The following is a 17,728-nucleotide window of genomic DNA, read 5'->3' as shown; positions in this document are numbered from 1 at the left end:
AGAAATTCTACTTTTAATTATAATTACTCTCACCTTATGCTTAACAACAGTGGTCTTGCTTGCAATATCTTCCACTTCGGCTGACAGCTCTGTGCAGTCAAATGTTACCTGCCGCCCCAAGGTTGCATCCTCCTGTAGTCCTTTGATTAGATCTTTCAGGTAGTGGATTTGTGAATCTAAGGATTGTAGGACCTCTAGCTGTGTCTGTATTTTTTCCAGACTTTTACTGCTGCATGAATGCAGACCCAGTGCCTCATGTATCTCTAGCTTATGCTGGGAAATCTCTAGTTTCAGTTTGACCTCTCTAATACCATCATGCAACTCTTTTATTCTCACATATTTTTCCTCTAAAGAGGTAGTGATTTTCAGCATCTCTTCTGACAAAGCATCCATTTTCTGGTTTACAACAGCCTTCTCATCCCTAATTTCATCCTCTCCAGATTCACAAGCTTCAATCAAGGAGTCAGAAGTTGCATTGAACAACTCCAAAAGAACACGCTGTTTTTCAGTCTCCTGTCCCAATGACTTTGCTGTCAAAAGGGCCTCCTCTAGCTTGGCAGGATCTTGAATGGCATTCAGCTTTGATAAATGCACTTCATAATTTTTAATCCAAGGCAGTAGTTCATCCAGATGCTGCTGGTACCTCAAAGCCCTAGTGATGCAGTCCTTCAAAAGTTCTTGTCTCTTTGCTGTAGTACAATTCAACTTTTCCCAGCGCTTCTTCAGTAAACCTACTTTAGTCTGCAAAACAGTTCTTTCCTCTCCTTGAGACATGGAAAGCAGGAATGAGTCTCTCTGAGACAATATTAAGTCATAGGTTCCTCTGTGTTGATTCAGGTGTTTTTGAAAGTCTTCCTGTTGCTGTAGCTGTGTCCTAAGTATTCGAAGATGGCCAGACACAGGTGAAAATCCTTCAGCTTCTTCTGATCTTTGTTCAAGCCAGTTGCAAAATTCATCAAATGTCTGTTTAAACTGCTGAGAACTAGATAATGCACATTGCAGCTGTAGTAAACATTTAGCTGTAGAGGACAAAAACAAATATCAATTTAAATGAAAGAGCTGAAGAACTACATTCCTTTACACCCTCCCACAAAAAGCCCTTTCCACTAACCTGCACGCTCACACAGCGTCTTGTAAGTATTGCTTACATTCTCCAGCCTTTTTATTAGCTCTTCACGAAGGTATTCCTCCACGATTATATTGGTGAGACCTTGAAAGAGAGATTCTGCTTCATCCAAATTCTTTTTACTCCGCTCAAGCTCTGAATGAATTCTGCTGTTTTCTTCAAGTTGCTCCTGTAGTAAACTAGGCTCTATGCTCAGATTAATGTTTTCATCCAGTCGTTGACCTAGCTGTGCCAAACTACAGGATAAATCTTGCAGCACATTTTGGTACTTGGAGCTCATCTCCTGAGCCTGGTCAATTTGCTCAAAACGTAGGTTTAAACAGTCAGTTAAGTTCTTCCACAAAACAGTCACAGATGACAGCTGATCCCGCACAGTGCTACAAGATACAGAATTGGGGTCTGCGTCTGAAGACATGATGCTTTCTCCAGAATGAGTCAGCTGGTCAAATTGTGTCCTCCTGGAGTCAAACTCTTTCAGCAAAAACTAAGAACAATTAAGAAAATGTAAAATATATATGACTGGATGTTTCTGTAACATACATAAACTTTATGATAAAAAAATAATTGATACAAATACTGTAATAACCTGAAAACCAGCAAAACAGGCTGATTATATCTAGATGTTAATTCTTTTTTCATTAATTCCACATAATAGCATTTTGGAAGGAAAAATTACCTGAACTTGCTGTTTCTGTGTTCTTAGCATATTCGGCTCAATGGATAAGGGGCCTAGTACACTAATCATAAGTTGTTTCTCTGCTAACCAGGGCCTCAGCTGCGACTCAGCTGTTGTGAAGCTTTGAAGAAGATTTACAGACCCCTCCAACAAAGCTTGTCTTTCAGAAACAAGTTCATTTGTTCGTTTCCACCTTGCATCTACCAAAACAGAAACATTTGTGCAAGAATAAGAAACTAGAAATTTAGACAACAAGCCGCTTGACAAAACATGAATCACTTTTTGTAACACAAATATTTGAAATTTATATGAATAAAAAATGTGACCAAATTTTACGCTGTTGTACACTAAATCATTTTACTTACAAATGTATCCTTTATTTCAACTTAAAGAAAATAATTCTTCTATAAGAATTCTATAAACAGCTTGATAAATGTAGTAAAAAAAAGTTAAAATCAAAACACAAAGCTCATTCCATAGCAATGTTATCTAAAATAAAGAAACAGTCAGTAAAATTCACTTTTATTTTTCTGCTTTGGTTGTCCAATGAAGGGGCCTCTAATTAGTTCATTAGAACAATTTTCTCACAACAAAGATCCATACTGGAAACTGCTGCTTCCTCCGGTTATTTCATTTACCAGAGTCACTGCCAGCACCTGCAAAGGATTGCTGTAGAGCATATGCACTACTGTGATGAAGCTAAACCCCATATATTAAGGCGCTAAGAAAAGCAACAAACACATTTCTAGAATTCACCAAAGCACCACAAACTGTGTCTCAGTTTGGATAATCAATCAATCAATCAATCAACATTTATTTATATAGCACATATTCATACAAAAAAATGTAGCTCAAAGTGCTTTACAAAATGAATAGAAAAACAGAAGACACAATAAAAAATAAACATAAGTCAACATTAATTAACATAGAATAAGAGTAAGGTCCGATGGCCAGGGTGGACAGAAAAAACAAAAAAAAAACTCCAAAGGCTGGAGAAAAAAATAAAATCTAGAGTACATGTAATATCCATTATGTGCAAAACATATTATTAATTTTATAATTAGCAGGTTTTCATCAAGGATGTTTCTGTGCTTGGCTGTATTCACCCTTCCCTCAGTTCTAATCAGATTCTGTGTATATGTCATTGAGAAGCACCCCTATAGCGTGCAACTGCCACCACCATGCTTCACTGTGGGGATGGTTTCAAACAGGTGACAAGCCTGGACTTCACCATAGCTTGGAGTTCTTCCCAAAGATTTAGTTTTATCCTCATCAGACTAGAGAATCTTTTACCTCATGCTGTCAGAATCCTTAAAATGCCGCTGAAAACTCCAATCATGAGTTAGCTACGCTACTATAAATACCTGATTGATGAAGTGCTGCTGATATGGTTGTCCTTCTGACAGGTTCTTAGACTTCAGCAGTCGAATTATGAAACTCTTTTAGAGGGCCCATTGAGTTCTTGGTCACCTCCATGATCAAGGCATTTCTTGCACAGTTACTCAGTTTGCCTAGATGAGCAATTCTAGGAAAATTCTTTGGGGTCACAAACTTCTTTCATTTCAGAATTACTGAAGCCAATGTGCTCCTAGGAACACTCAAAACAATATTTTCGTACCACAGTTTTAAGGAGGTCACCAGACAGTTCCTTGGACTTTATGGTTTGGTTTATGTCCAGACACACATTGTGGAACGTTGTATACATTGGTGTGTTCCTTTCTAAACAATGTTCAATCAATTCAATTTGTGGGATCCAATCAAATTCTAGACACCTCTCAATAATAATTAAATCAAATAGGTTGCACCTGATCACAGTTTGGAGGTACACAGCAAAAGGTTACATATATTAATGAGAGATTTCAGTTTTTGATTTTTCATATATATGTCATTATGGATTTTTGACTATACATTGATGGGCAGAAAAGGCTAATTTATTAATTAAAAATTTAATCAGAAAAGTAAAGGCAAATGAATAACTTCTGAGTCCACTGCATATCTTTTACTATTAAAATCAGACGGGTCATTCCATGTCAAATCAAACAATTTTCCAGAAATCCTATGCAGTTCAGTCTCAAAAAATTCTGAAAAAAATACCAAAATACACACAATGTTTGTAAGGGGAGAGGAGTGTCATATTTTTTCCATCAGTTTCATAAGACCATATCTCAAGAACTCAGCCACGTACCTTGCTGGTACGTTTATAGGTATAGTATGTAACAAAATGAAAATCTTTGAGCCAGATGACACCACTTAGTAAGGGCAGATCTTCAAAAATAGGGGGAATATATATATATATATATATATATATATATATATATATATATACTGTGTGTATATACACACAGTACAGGCCAAAAGTTGGACACACCTCCTCATTCAATGTGTTTTCTTTATTTTCATGACCATTTACATTGGTAGATTCTCAATGAAGGCATCAAAACTATGAATGAACACATGTGGAGTTATGTACTTAACAAAAAAAGGTGAAATAACTGAAAACACGTTTTATATTCTAGTTTCTTCAAAATAGCCACCCTTTGCTCTGATTACTGCTTTGCACACTCTTGGCATTCTCTCGATGAGCTTCAACAGGTAGTCACCTGAAATGGTTTTCACTTCACAGGTGTGCCTTATCAGGGTTATTTAGTGGAATTTCTTGCTTTACCAATGGGGTTGGGACCAGCAGTTGTGTTGTGCAGAAGTCAGGTTAGTTGGGCGATCATTTATTTTTCAACAGGACAATGACCCCAGACACACCTCCAGGCTGTGTAAGGGCTATTTGACCAAGAAGGAGAGTGATGGAGTGCTGTAAATGGTCATTTCTCTTTGGCTTTGCCATGTTTAGGCTTTCAGAAAGCATTATTCTTACTGATACAGCCTACTAAAACTTTTCCCTGTTTAGATACTTACATAGGGATTTTCAAAAGGTTATAAACAAACCAGAAACTGCATCACTGACCAAAAGATCTCTTACATGTGAGAAGATCATTTGGGTCTAATTTTCAGACCAGCTTAATGGACTGTGGGAATGTCCAGACATTTTTAAAATAATTTTTCCTGTATTCTACATGTTCACTTTTTTCACATAAAACTAGTCTTACTATTCTTATGTGAATCTTTCATTTTTAATTTCCATTCTAAACATGAGTTAAATTCACCATTTGTCAGCTAATCATCACCTTCGTCATCACTAACTTGGGTATAGGATTAATGGAAAAAAATTAAATCACCAAAGGCACATTAAGCACAACACATGAACAACAGCTGCTTGATTTATCATTAAATTCAAGACTAGTCATAATGAAATATTAAAATCATGGTACTGAAGCCAGGAGGAATGTGACCCATTTCATTTCTGTTTCAATCCAAGTGCAGAGTGTATGGCATCTTTTGTCTTTGAGATCAAGATGGTACTGCCACCCACTGACCATTGTAGGTGCACCAAGCCGTGCAATGACACACCGTAATTGCACCCAAAAAATAACATCTCTAGGAAAGACAGTGCAGGATAGTGTGGATGCATGCAGTTACAATAGGATGTCTGATTCTACTTCACTCTTGTTACAAATCACACCAATCCAAAATCTTTCATCATACTTGCACCCAATATAGTCTCCAATAGGACACTGGTCCAAGCTGAGGGATCAATCTGATCCATCAAGAGTGTGATTGTGAGAGGGCAGGATCCCAGCTGCTGCTTCAGTGGTGAATATTTGGACAGTCATGTGACGGTCTTCACCAGAAACCCAGCTGTGTGAGTTTGCCATCTTCTGTAGGAACATAATAATGGTATTCTCAAGTATCAGGTACTCCTTTGAGGGCATCGTCATTTGATATGGAAAAAAAAAAGTTTCAATTTTTTTTTTTTCATCATTATTGACACATGACACATTCAGCCTGTTTTTAGGATGGAAGATAAATATGAAAGATTTGCATAAGAAAAGTAAGCTTTGTGTTTTGAGAATGAAGTGACAATGAAGAATAAATTAAAAATATTTTTTAAATTATCTGCACATTCCTACATGCTGTTAGAATGCTATTAAAATTAAATCCAAAATGACCTTTTGGATTTGAGAAGTCTGATGTTCAAACCCTGATACAGTTACTTTTCTATTTATTGCTTTTTCAAAAAAGTAATATAGTTACCTGAATAAGGAAAAAAATCAAAAGTCTGTGTTGGTTACAAATATGCATTTCTGAGGCCTAAACATAGCTAAGCAAAAAACTCAAATTAAATTTTGGTCACAATTTCAAGGGGCTGCTTTGACCATGCAGGGTTGTCTGGACCAAATAGTTTAATTTCATCACATATTATACCAACTAATGTAACAGTGTGGAAAGTCTGAGACAGCTCAGTGGTATACTGTAGTTCTTGAGCTACTGACTTCTGAAATTAGATGAAAAAAAAAAGAAGGCTGAAGAAAATCGATATCTCCCCACCCTCTGTAAACTGCCTATATCTTGGAAAGTATTGATCTTATATCAAAAAAAAAATACAGGGTGTCTCCTGACTAACACGGGCACACCTGCCAATTTTCCCAGCATGTGACAGACTCCCTAAACACAAAGAAGATCGATCCCTGGTCAGATGAGACTAGAATTGATCTTTACGATCATCATGGGAAATGTCATGTGCGGCGCAAACCCACAAGTTCCAATCACCCCAAGAACACCATCCCCACAGTGAGGCATAGTGGAGGCACATCATGCTGTAAAGGATGGATTTTTTTTTTATTGGCATAGACAAGAAAATTGGTCAGGATTGAAGGAAAGACGGATGGCACTAAAAACAGGGCAATTCTTGAGATAAAAAACTTTTTCAGTTTGCCAGAGATTTGAGACTGGGATAAAGGTTCACCTTACAGCAGAACACATTGCCGAAGCTTCAATGGAGTGGTTAAAAGGGAAAATTTAAACGTCTTGGTTAGCCTAGTCAAAGCCCAGACTTCAATCCAATTGAGAATCTGTGGAATGAATTGAATATTGCTGTACATAAACGCAATCAATCTAATTTGAAAGAGGTTGGAACAGTTTTGCCTCAAGGAATGGGCGAAAATCCCAGTGACAAGATGTGGTAAATTAATAGAGACATTCCCAAGGAGACTTGCAGTCTTCCATACAATGTATTGATTTTAGTGGGTGAATACTTATGCTCACTCATGACTTTAGCTTCTTTCTCTTAATTATTGTTTGTGTTACAATAAAAAATATTTTGCACCTTCGAAGAGGTAGGCATGTTGTGTAAGTCAAATGGAGTTAATCCCCACAAAATCCACTGTAATTCCAGATTATAATGCAACAAAATCAGGACAAATAAGATGCCGAGAGGCATCTTTACTTTTGCAGGAACTGTATTCCCTTCAGCGTTTTTCAAACATTTCACATATACTACATACTCTTTTTTTTGTTGCCACCTGCTCCATGGTTCTGAACACAGTCATCTTTCCTTCATCATTCTGCAGCTCACTTCCCATTTCCAACCTCTTTGCTTTTCATGCTTTTGCAACTGCTTTTTAGAATTTTGCTTTGCTTCCTTATAGGGTTGTCAAAAGTATCAAAGTATTGGTAAAATGTTGATTTTACTATTGTGCCCTGGGGTGGGTGGACGCCCTGCCCGGGGTTTGTTTCCTGCCTTGTGCCATATGTTGGCTGGGATTGGCTCCAGCAGAACCCCGTGACCCTGTAGTTAGGATATAGATGGTTGGATGATTTTACTATTTTACAATTACTACAATACTCATTTTTTATGGTACTGATTCTACTGCATACATTGTGAATGCACTACCAGTTCTTCGTGGTTTAAGTTGCAGCCTCGCTTCCATCCATACACAGGTGTTAATAAAAAGTCAACTTCAGCAGTGTCAGGGCTTTCACCAGTATACTTAACTGACAGAGGGCAACCAGTGTAGCGTAACTGGAAATACGTGAGCTTTGTGGCAAATGGGGACGGAGAACCAAAAAATGTATGCAAGCCTGTATGCAACATTTGCAAGTGAGTCAATAGGTATCTTATTATTCCCAAGTTATGGAAATATTAATAAGTATAATTCTATAAACTGCTGCTTTTGAAACAGGGATGTGACATTTACTTCTACAGGTTAAAGCATTTTTTTCAGCCAGGTAAATGTTTAATATATCAAGACAGCAGTCTGCAGTTTTAACTTGTGGGCCAAATTTATTTGATGCTGTTCATTTAGGGACAAGTTGGGCAAAAGGAGCACCATCACTCCCTCAATTTTTGAACCCTCGCAACAAAGTCTGCTGCCATAACATATTACTTTTTTATTTTATTACCAGCGATTTTAAACCTTTATTTAATTACATTTTTTGTATAATGTGATGTTTTATAACTTTTCAGTGCTCAGTTGCATAAATAGTGCTGCTGCTCCTCAGTGTGTTTATACTGTATACTTCCAGCTCTGCTCCATGGTGTGTAATTAGTACCTCAGGGCTCAGATGTAGTCCAACAAAAGCAATCCACAGCCTCATGGAAGAGAAAATTGACATGCTAGCCCTTCTTGCAAAATTTCTAAGGTAAAAAGGCATCCCAGATTTTTACTCAAAAATGCAATCTGCACTGTTTGTATTTATGCATAGCTTTTAAGTATATTAGTGGTCTGTTTGTGTGTCACTTTTCTGAATAATTGTTTACAAAAGAGAACAGTAATGTTCTTTTTAGTTGAATGTTTATTTAATGTTTGTTTTAATATTTGTATGTATACTGTTAATACAAGATTGCAATAGTTATTCAATTAACATTTAATGACATTTGTAACATTTTAGTGTACTACCTCAGCAACAGTATTTGCTTTCATCGGCATAAAAAGAAAAAACTTGACTGACCTTAAACTTATTTACTTTTATGTTTAAACTTTCTTTACTCTTACGTTTTACAAAAGACTGCAGTACTTGGAGTATCTGTATTTAATTGCTAAAATTTCTACTATTTTTTCCCCATCAATGTTAAGATTTTAATGTATATAGAATTGCAATTAAATATATTTTAATAGAGTTATACACTGTATTGGGTATCAAAAATGGTATCAAATTTTAATACTTTTTTAGTATGATCTTGAAGTATGAAATTTTGGTATTGTGAGGACCCTACTTTCTTAGAGATCATCCAGTCAGTTTTTAACTTTCTCTTCTATAATTCCCCACTTCTCTTTTTCTCAGTTCAGCAGTCCTCAACAATATTTCATTGTGTCTTGGCAGCCCCTTTCTCCAAATTCACATTACTCTTGTTGTTTTGAACCATTCATTCTTCATTGCCTCCCACTTGCTATTCACACCTAAAGCTTCTGCAACCACATTCACTCCTACTAACCCTTTTCTCCTTCAGCTTGGTACATACCTTTTTTATACATCTGACTAAAACCAAGAAGTTCTGTGATACACAGACAGATAAGTAGAATTCTGTGTGTCCCAAGGTGAAAACTTAGGTTTTTGTTTTTGTACAGATGCTCAATAAATAAATAAATACTATAACAACCAAATGCAATCTTCCTACAATACACACCAAAATTACTAAAAAGAAAGGGAACTCCTGACTAGGCTAAAATTAAAATGAACATTCATATTGAGAAGTTATAAAACCATACGGCCATAGGTATAAGGATCCTCAGCAGCACTGCTTGACACAATTACAATAAGTCATTGACTAAAGTGCTCAATGAGTGTGTTAAAATACACTTTATTAAACTGGTTATTCATAGGAACCTTGTTTTGAAAAATACTGTATATCCTTACTCTCATCAGAGAAATCAAAATATTGGTCTCTTAAAAACCAGATTAACAAATATAGTTTTCTAGACGAGTAAACTGGTTATGCTGACATGCAAATGCTTGACCAGGTTGCAGTTAAGAATTTCGTAGTCTGTGTATGTCCGCTACAAGTTGTTAACCTGCATGTGTCTTTACTTCACACATGTATCCAGCAGTTACTGGTAGAAAACAGTGTAAGATTCCACAAAGATAATTTTTTCTGAGGCAAATGCTCAGATGATCACACATTTATGTTGACGAGTTTAACGTACAGTGTTAAGTTCAGCTGCACAATCACAGGAGACACAAGCTCCATGCTTATTTTTGGATTCATGGCAGTTGTTGATGATATTGCTTTTCTTTTCGCTTATTTTTATGACATTGGAGCATTTCGTCAAAGGAGAACTCCATAAGTGGACTTGTGCATATAAACATTGTTCATTAAGAAACCAGGTTTCTGCCTTAACCCAGTCTGGTGTATGCATTTAGACACACTGAATGATAGGGTGTCATACAAAAGTTGTGCAGAATTGTTCATACTTGCATTCTTGTTTTGTTTCCACTCTTTCCTTCTCTGCTACCTTCAACAGGGTCAAGAATGCATTCTAAATCTAAGGATAACTTCTTAATCAGTTTGTTGATTCAGTGGGCTTTTCTTGGAAGTGCTTTTACCAGCATAGCCTAGCACAGAAAATCGCACCGGCCATCAGAGAGTTGTAGAATATGTAAAGGATCTCTCATTACACACACTGAAGGAGTACAGTCCTCTAAAAAAGAACTGTCTGCTCTGCCCTTTATTATATATTTCTTCCATGTTACAAGACCAGTCCAAACTGTCATTAACATGGACCCCCAAGTACTTTTAGGAGTGGCCCACCATTACATCTTCTCCATGAATTGTATTTGGGCAAAGGAGCTTTTTGTTGCAACAGAAATCATTAACCAGTTCCAAGATATTATTACCTTCCGTCACAATTTTCAAAAAGCACTAATTAACTGTCCTTACTGGCAAGAAATTGCTCCTCTTCATTTCGCTTACCTAGGTAAGATAAAAGGAAATCCTCTTGCTCAAGTGGGCAAAGAGGCTTTCTGATATATAACTGGAACAGTGAAGGTGCCATATTATACTTCAGAGTCTCTCTCGCTTTCTCTCCAGCCTTCCTGGTCCTTGTTAAACCAACAAATAGTCTGTCATGATTTTTACACCTTTAGATTCATATGTGAGAGTCTCCTTAAAATGGCACTGCATACAATATTTTCTATTATATCATCAAACACCAGGAACCTCCTGAACTTAATATTCCTTGTACAGAACCTGAAGTCTCCAAGTGATCAACCATTACAATCACTGCCCCCTGAGGCACCCCAGACGTTACATTAATTAACCTGTGACAAACCTTTGTTGCTTGTACCAACCAATGGAACATATGCTGAGGCTATATTCACCTATGGTTTACAAACAATCATCCTAACCTCTACAACACACTCACCCCTATTCTCCTCAAACACTTATCTAACTCTTTACTGACACAAATGCACAAACACTAGTACTGCTATCACTTTTCTAATGCCAGAAAACATGTACTTTCCACTATTCCTACTAAGCATTCCTTATTATTCCTTATACTGTACGCACTCCTTTACATGTATTACTCACTGCCTTTCTTTCATCTCTTTTACCACCAAACAGGCCTCCTTGCAGAGCATTAGGTCTAGGACAATCAGAATTGGATTTCAAAAATTCTAGTCTCATGTACACAGATAGAGATGTCCATGCAATTTTATGGGCTATAACCCATCCATGCTTAGCAGCTCTCAGATTTGTACCTTATCATCTTGCGCTTACATTTTAAAGAAAACAACACTTTTCCTTAACAACATGCAACAGAAACATGGACCTTATTTTTTACCCCACATTATAGGGATAATGCTCCTTATAAATCATTATTAAAATACTATTCTTCATACCAATATCGTCCAACCAAATTTTCCACTTCTTTGCTTCAGGAGATGTAGAATTCTTCTCAATTATGTCAAAAAGAGCTTTTTTCAAGTTGTCCAATTCCGCAGAATGCTGATCTAACTCTGCTTGCAGTACCTAAGACAAAATTCTTAAATTATATATTTGATAAGTACATAAAATATAACGTTAATACAAACTTTGATGCTAACTATATGTACCTTATTTTGCTCAGCCTGCTGTTGAAGGGCCAGCTGCTTGCTTGGAGAAATACCCTGTTGCCTATGTACAAGTATACTCTGCTCTTTTATCTCCAGAAAGTGTGTAACTGAGGCTGCCTCCTGTTCAATGTGTTGTCTTTGGCCAAGTGATGATGAAAAGTGATCCAACCTTTCCTTTAGTGACACTCCTAGGCTCTTATAAGCACTGTTCACTTCGGACATTTCACACTGTGTCTGTGTCATATCTGAAAGTAAGGAGTAAATAAAAGAATAATTTAATTAATATGCATTCTTCACATTAGCTTACAATAGATCAAAAAATCTTGCACACCTAAAATTAAATGCTGAGGCTAATGAAAGCCTTTGACCCTGAAGTTACTCAACATCCCAAAAGCAGTCATCAATCCATAAACTTAAGTGTGAAAAAGACCTTTTCAGAAATAACAGACAGAAATAGCATTAAATAATTGCTTCAACTAGCAGTATGTATTATATAATGTAAAAAATAATTTTCTTATTTAAGGCATACAAACTGCATAAGCTAGATCTGTAAATTGTTTTTCTTATACAGTATTAATGAAACCTAGGTATTGATTCTGCTTTGGGCAACAAAGTATAATTTTAAGGTGCAATAACAGTATACTATTTTATGTTTTATTTAGGGAATTCTAAATTTAAAAATACAATTTTTTTTTTAGTTTGTCTGTATCATGCTGTGCAAAATGGAAAAAGACAAGTTTAAATGACAAATAAGACAGGGTTACATTTGATATTTAACATTACTGACAAATTGAATACACAAGTTTTACAAATGAAAGAAGAACACTCAGTCTATGAAGCTTGTTTGACAAGTCAAGTTTTCCCATTATTTCAATTGATTACTTTTAAACGTATCAACTTCTCCACTAAAATTGCATGATTAAGTAGCGTTATTAGATTCAAATTATTATTTGTAAACATTCTGAATTCCATATCGAAAGCTTCTCCTTTATGTCCCCTCTATGCCAGGGGATGGAAGTGTGCAGTGATTGTTTCTCTTTTTCATCGGCAGACCAACCACGGGAAATTTCGCCTTGATTCATTAATATCACTTCCATTTCCAGCCCTGATGATGTCACTTTCTTGTATGACTTTAAAACCGCCATGTCTGCCTGTTTGTTCTTGTTCTGAACTGAAGCCTATAAAACTTTGAATCACAACCTTTGCTTTTTGCACTATTCAGGCAGCTGCCACCAACCCTCTTCCTCTATGTTGGTTTGAATCCTTTAACACTGCATATTCTTTCCATATTATTCTGGTTTGTCATTTTCCACCTCAAAGCTATTTAATCATAAACTTGAAGTGTTGCCAGTTCAACTTAGGCAGTTTATAGCCACTTGATTTTTCTGAGCAGCGGATGTTTGCAATATCTTCAAATTTACTTACAATAAATAGTTTTATTTTATCAGATGATGAATAACAATGATCAAGTGGCATGTGTTAAAGGTGCAGGAACTTGCATGTTTTGCTAGTCATTAGCAAAACAGGGACAGATATAATTAGGCAGGTTAATGTTTACGTCAAAGACTTCTGCAGGCACACAGGAAAATTCTGCTATTGCCCCAAAATAATTATACAACCATATACCACTCAGCCTTTGTAAAGTAGAACAATTGATTTGGTTTAGCAATCAAACCTGAGATCATGGCGTTGCGTGACTTGAAACACTAGTTGTTCACTATTCCTCTGCACATGGTTAAATTTTCAGTAACCTAATTAAAACCGAATGCATATGAATAATGTCATCTTAATTGATAGCATTGATTGCACGCTACATATAAGCTTAATCTATCACTGCAATGATACCAGGTGCAAGTAAGCAGTACCTTTGTCAAAAAAGGGAATTAATTGTTTTCCTTTTTTCAAGTGGCACAAATAAGCATCTGTAGCTAGCTACTGCACTCTGATCTACACAGTAAGAAATTCAGGATGAAACCTTCAGGAAGAGGTATAATAAACAACCAATAGTCAAAGCCAAGAAACAAACACAAATGCTTCACTATTCCTACAAAATCCCCTGCAGACAACGACTGAGGAAGTGGAAGATACAGAGAACAACCCAAAGACAATATAGATAAGACAGTTTAAAGAAGACTCGAGTAACTGGTGATTCATGGTAATGGATGCAAGACAAGTGGCTGTAAATAATGGATCAGCAAACTATAGCATGTGGTGCCACCCACAAATATTTCCATAAACCAAGTTTTTACCATACGAATGAACTGCATGTAGTATCGATGTAGGATTTGAAGTGCTTGCTTGCTTGCCTTTCTCTTGCTTGTGCAATTTTTAAAGAAAATGAATTTGTGCATGGCTGATTTCACCAGCGATTGATTTTGTTTGACAGCTGCACTCCCTGAAGGCAGAATTTTGGGTATAACTCCGAACAAATCAGCATAAAGAGCACCATTTACAAATTTCAAAGAATGATGTTAAACAGTTTTCCGGTAGCAGATTGACCAAAATGGATTATTCCTGCACTTCAAGCTGTGTGTGATAATAGGAGTAAAACACACTCATTGGAAGTGATATCTCAACTTTTTCTCAACTTTTTCACTGAGTCAGAAGTGGATGGTTACACTTTCAGGTGAGATCATTTTTATTCTGGTGTAGCGCTGTTAATTTATCTTTTCTTCAATTTTTCTAACTTTGTACTAGTCAGCTGCAATAAGCAAAAATCTTTTTATTTTTACAATTTAACAGGATCAGTGTTCAGAGAGAAGTAAGGACTTTGTCACATATGCAGCTCAGGTTATCATTCTTCTTTGTGAATTTGAATTTCACTATCAGGAGCTTAGGCATGATGAGACTGATTTTGAAAATTTTTAATCCCTTTTCCTCTCCTTTTGCAGTTAATGTGAAAGATGATCCAGATGTCTTACCGCTAAAAGTAACTAAATTCCTGTGCAGCTGTGAATGAAACAATAAGTTTACCAAAGTTTCCTTGATTAATTTCTACCAACTGTAAATACTCAAGCTTTATTTCCACAATTTTCGAAGGTGGCATATGCAGTTGAGAGCAAGTCTTCACACATATGAAAATGATTAAAAGCAAGTATATTATTAAAAGCAAGCATACTGTATTCATTGATACTTATCTTTTCAATGAATTAATTGTTACAGCAACCATCATCTCATTTGATATTAACAGTTTGAACAGAAGTAAGGATTTTCATGTTCATAATCAGAACAGTATCTTAATGGAATCACTTTACTTAAAAATTGCACTCTTATTGGTGTTTAAGTATTGCTCTTAATAAAAACACTGTAATTAAACCTTAAAGCAAATAATCTCACAATTAATGTACTATATTACACCTGGGTCCACAGTCACACCTAAACGTTATACATAGCACACTGCATACATTGTTATTAACAATTCAACCATCTCCATAATGGTTTGCCCACCCCTGCTCTAGATCGGAAAATCTGAAAAGTGGTAGTGCAAGATGCCAGACACCCAGTGACACCCACAGAAAAGTACTGGCCTACAGCCAACCATATCCAGACGTTCATCAAGGGGAAAGAAAAAGAAGAAGAAATTCAAAATTCAATTTAAAATGACCTGATACGTAGATATTACTATGTAACATCATAATAATAATAACTGTTATTTTTATAATAATACTGAAATTAGGACATCAAAATCAGACTTTAAAACGTAACTTTTACTGAACAATTAATTAATACAACAACATGCATCATAAATTGTAGTTGTAGATCATAGATGTCGGTTGCTGAAATTTCTACCTCCTTTGGTGAGCAAAGATAACACCCTTTTTTTTTTTTACAGTCTAAATACACACTGATTATAAATGGGGTGGCTACTCAAGCTTGCAAAATCATCCATGGGTCTAATTTTCAAACTACTTAATTGGATCTTCTAAAGCACAAATCTGCAAAATCTCCAATCCAATTTCTTAATGAGAAGTCCATTATTGCTGTTGAAACACTTATTACTCAAGCTTCATTTTTATGCTCCACTTTAGTTTTCTTACGTTGAACAGTCCCTACCTACCCTTAATGACTTATTTTATTCCTTAATTCAATAGTTTTAATTAATTGTTAGCAATAGGATGCAAATGACAAAGGAACCAGCAGTTCTCACTTTAACTTGTTTCCATTAATGCCTGTGTGCTCATCGTGAACTATGTGGTTTAATAAAATATTTGGAAGGAAAATGAAAGAGAAAAGTGAAAGACTGACAATTACTAACCCACTTCCAAGTATCAAGATTTGATCTTCTTTTAGATAAAGGTAATGTAATATAGTAAGCATCACATCCCATTTACATTTTGTCTATTTAAGCACCTTGCCTGAGTTTCCTCAAAAGCTTTCATATTGCAATCTTTTTAGTTAGCCAATAAAATTATTTTGCTTGAGATTTCACTACATTCACAATGGCTAACAGGGTACAACACCCTAGTACTACATGTTGTTGACTGTAAAATTTAAAGCATTTACACATAAATGCACATTTTGCAAATGGAAAAAGTAAGTATACTCTTAAAATCACTACATCAAAATACATAAAATTAGAATCAGGTGCACCAGCTCAGTTTCTGATGATTAGAACATCATTAAAAAGGATCTTGTCTGAACCTGTCTTATTTAAACTTTAGAGATTTACTGTAGTTTCGTTTTCTCTTTTTTGTCGAAGTATGTTTCATCATCATGCCTAGATTAAAGGAGTACTCTGGGGCATTAAGAAATAAAGTTACAAATGCATACACGTCTAGGAAGGGATTTAAAAAGTTATCCAAACAACTGGAAATTAACCATTCCCCTTGACCAGAAGATGATCTGTAAGTGGAGAAGATTTCAAACAACTACAAACTTGGTCAGGCCAGGCCACCCCAGCAAGTTCAACCTGAAAGCATAGAGCAAGATACTGAAAGAAGTTTCTAAGAACTACAGAATTTCACCACAAAACCTACAGGTAGTTCTTGTCACTGTTGATGTCAAAGTGCATGAGTCTATCAGAAAGAGACTGAACAAATTAGATGTACAGTATATGGAAGGCATGACAGGAAGAAAACTTTGCCGACTAGAAAGAACATTGGGGAAAGATTAAAGTTAGGCAAAGACCAGGGGCTTCATGTAAAAATGGTGCGTATGCACAAAAATGTTACGCTCACCCGTTTCCACACTCACATTGCGATGTATAAAAACTAAACTTGGAGTAAAGCCACGCACATTCTCACGGCAGCTCGATCCACTGTGTATGCAAGTTTTCAACTCAGTTTTGCAAACTGGGGGCAACCAGCATCAAAGCAGTGCTATTGTTCCTGTGTGATTTCCCTTCATTTTTTAGATTCACATCCTTGACGTGATTTTATCAAATACAGTGGAACCTTGGTTTGCGAGCATAATTCGTTCTGGAAATGTGCTCGCAGTCCAAAGCACTCGTATATCAAAGTGAATTTCCCCATACGAAATAATGGAAATTCAGATGATTCGTTCTACACCCAAAACTATTCATATAAAAATGATTAATACAAAATATAAAGTAAAAATACATAAAACAAATTAACCTGCACTTTACCTTTAAAAAGAATCATGGCTGGTGTGATTGAGTTTCTAAACTCTTGTGGGATTCCACCCAACGGGACGACACATGGAAGAGTGTCCCAAAGCAATTGCTGTCTCCCAGCGCTGTAGCAGTTCGCCGTATAAGTGCATCCGAAAAGATCGCAGACATGCTATAAGTTCCTGCCATCGATGGGTAAAACAAGGAACATTATAAAGATCCTGCTACAATAAATAACCGCGCTGTTGCTGTTTCAAGCTGAATAAAGCTGGTGTTGTTAAAGTACTGAGACTCAGCTTCGCGTTTTGGGGTGCAAGATGGAGACTCGCACATCACAGCACACATGTGCGCGCGCACACACACACACACAGTCACAATGCTGTAGTAAACAGAATACGCTCCCACAGATGTT

At 36.2% G+C, this 17,728-nt stretch overlaps 1 protein-coding gene across 4 annotated transcripts in view; it reads right to left on the bottom strand.

Annotated features, from left to right (window-relative positions):
- Window positions 1-17,728, bottom strand: part of macf1a (microtubule actin crosslinking factor 1a) — an 826,555-nt gene that overhangs the window by 227,350 nt on the left and 581,477 nt on the right. For all 4 annotated transcript variants that reach the window (XM_039739817.1, XM_039739818.1, XM_039739819.1 and 1 more), the window contains 5 exons: window positions 11,748-11,992; window positions 11,535-11,664; window positions 1,803-2,002; window positions 1,112-1,610; window positions 34-1,019 (listed from right to left, as the gene is read on the bottom strand). In XM_039739817.1, the coding sequence (XP_039595751.1) occupies window positions 34-1,019; window positions 1,112-1,610; window positions 1,803-2,002; window positions 11,535-11,664; window positions 11,748-11,992 (2,060 nt within the window). The remainder of the gene's footprint in view (window positions 1-33; window positions 1,020-1,111; window positions 1,611-1,802; window positions 2,003-11,534; window positions 11,665-11,747; window positions 11,993-17,728) is intronic.

Source organism: Polypterus senegalus, chromosome 17 (genome assembly GCF_016835505.1).
Source record: "Polypterus senegalus isolate Bchr_013 chromosome 17, ASM1683550v1, whole genome shotgun sequence".
Classification (NCBI taxonomy): Eukaryota; Metazoa; Chordata; class Cladistia; order Polypteriformes; family Polypteridae; genus Polypterus; species Polypterus senegalus.
This window is presented reverse-complemented; position numbering and strand designations above follow the sequence as displayed.